General features: G+C 30.5%; 1 protein-coding gene across 1 annotated transcript in view; it reads right to left on the reverse strand.

The window, feature by feature from the left end:
• Positions 1–2,388, reverse strand: part of LOC108738179 (A disintegrin and metalloproteinase with thrombospondin motifs 16-like) — a 179,920-nt gene that overhangs the window by 12,938 nt on the left and 164,594 nt on the right. Inside the window, exon 5 of the mRNA XM_018471456.1 lies at positions 385–478. Within this exon, the coding sequence (XP_018326958.1) occupies positions 385–478 (94 nt within the window). The remainder of the gene's footprint in view (positions 1–384; positions 479–2,388) is intronic.

The raw sequence follows: 2,388 nt of genomic DNA on the forward strand, positions 1-2,388 counted from the left end.
AGGTACTTGTTACATCCACACTAGATCAGCTGAGCGACGTTGGTCGCCTAGATCCAGGCCCGTAATGAAACAAATTGTACGTTCAAATTTACAAAGACGATTTGCGAGCTCAATTGTCACTGGATTGAAAAATTGTATAACACTTTTTTGTTGTATTTTGTGTCAGGAAGCCATGTTTTTTTTTAATTATTATAAATGGGACACCCTGTATAATGAGATAAGCTACCCTTATTGGACAACACGATATATAAACTTGACCTAAATTTAAAGTTATTTTTGCATTTTAATTTGACATAAAAGCAATAAACCTAAAAGCACCCCTACAGACCGTTCTATTTAAGGGAAAGAGAAACAATCTGATGTAAATTATGATAACAGACTTACCTGTATATTACAAATGTGAAATCTCTTGTACCGGCCCACGCAGTACTTTTCCGTCTTTGTTTTTCCAGGTTTGCCATTAAATTTTTGACTAGAACTGAAACAAAAGAGACACTGGTTACAAATTAATTAACAGAAGCAAATAATAATAATTGATTTATAACTTTATTTTATATTTTAATATGTTTATAATCCGTTTAATTTTTGACGAAATCACTTCTAAAAGTAATAAGAAAAGAAAGTTTCAGTATGTGGATACGTAAAACCGTAAAAAAAATTTGCCAGATCTTTAAACAATTCTCTAGGTTTTCTAAATCAACGGATTACAATTTGGCAAAATGCTGCAAAATCTAATTAATCACGAATTTCTAATTTTATGTACTCTTGTCTCCGATTGTACCTCCCAAACATGCTTAAATTGAGTGTAATTATTTATCATAATAAAATGTTTTCTTTATAACTTTTCTTCCAAGTCAATAGTTTCTGAGATATATGCCGTAATTTGATGAAAAATACGTGTGCGAATAGTGAAACTATCTTTCCCTATGACTTTTGGAAATGATTTAAACAAAAATCTACCCATTTCATTCAATCCAAAACAGATACCGTCTGGACTAAAACCATAACAGAAAATGATGTTTAAACTTCAACCCTATAATACGTTTTCTATGCCACTAAAACGAAAATTCACATTTGTCAGAATTGATTAAGAGATTTACGTATCAAAGTGTCATTAATTAACACTCGCATAATACCAGAAATAAAAAGTGTTAAGTACATTAAAAACATCTGATTCTCCTCTGGTAGTTTTAAAGTCGTTGTAGAGTAAAAAATGATTTGACGCCTGACACGGAGCTATTAATTTACTTCTCAATGAAATACTATTCATGTTGTACATTTACATTTGTGTATGTACATTTATCATATGACCACAGGTACTTGTTGAATGTGTAAAAAATTACGGTAATTAGTATTTTAATTTGATGCTAATTTTTATCCGCTGTCCAATTACATTACAACTGTTTATCGTGCTTCTTTTATTATTTATGTTATTAGGAATATTATACTACTATAATCAGTGATAAATATACATATACCAAAATACATTAAAAAATTATTACGAAGGGTCCAATGCCATAAGCAATTGTGGCTACGTGAAGGTTCGAAATGATATAAAATCGATTATGCGTGGTGATGATTTGAATATTTTGAAAATGATGGGTACAATTTTGCATAAAGTTGGAAACGATCATTTTTCTATAGCATTAATAATTTATATGTAACAATTAGTAATTAATTACCAAACTTTCAGGGTAGATTTATATTAATTAATATAAGGTTAGTTTTCGATTTTCAAATAATATAAACACATTATGGGTCCCTTTGAGCATGCACTTTTCGATACCAAAATGTCCCAAAACGAAAATTAGTTGTCACAAAGTTTGGAGAATCTAATTGAATGCGACATCTTAAATGAACTTGAAATAATCCAAATTAGGGATGCTATGGATACGAAATTTCTGATCTAGATATGGATACGGATGTATGAATATTATACCAGTTTCAGATACGGTTGTATGGAAAAAAATACTGTTCCCGTGGGGTAGAAAAATTAGTTTTATGTAGTCGTCGATGATCTTTGACGCGTATTTAGGACATCAATGCGAGAAAGGCTATCATGAAAGTTAGTACATACACTGTCAGAAGACATACTTTTTTTCTAGAAAAAATACTGCTCCCGATGGATAGAAACATTAGTTTTATCTACTCGCGAAGCTGCGGGCAGAACCCTTGTGTAAATGTAAATCTACCCTGAATGTTTGGTTAAAAAATATTGATGGGAGCCCGGTTATTATATGTATGTATTTTTTATAGTTATTAATTGTTATTATTATTTTCCTGGGCTTCTCAGTTTTCATTAGTTAACTTTGAGCAAGTGAAGACGAGCTAATGTCAAAGAACCTCACTCACATCTTTTGGGATATGATTATTATTATTATTATTATT

This window comes from Agrilus planipennis, unplaced genomic scaffold, assembly GCF_000699045.2.
Source record: "Agrilus planipennis isolate EAB-ADULT unplaced genomic scaffold, Apla_2.0 scaffold25, whole genome shotgun sequence".
NCBI classification, from domain to species: Eukaryota; Metazoa; Arthropoda; class Insecta; order Coleoptera; family Buprestidae; genus Agrilus; species Agrilus planipennis.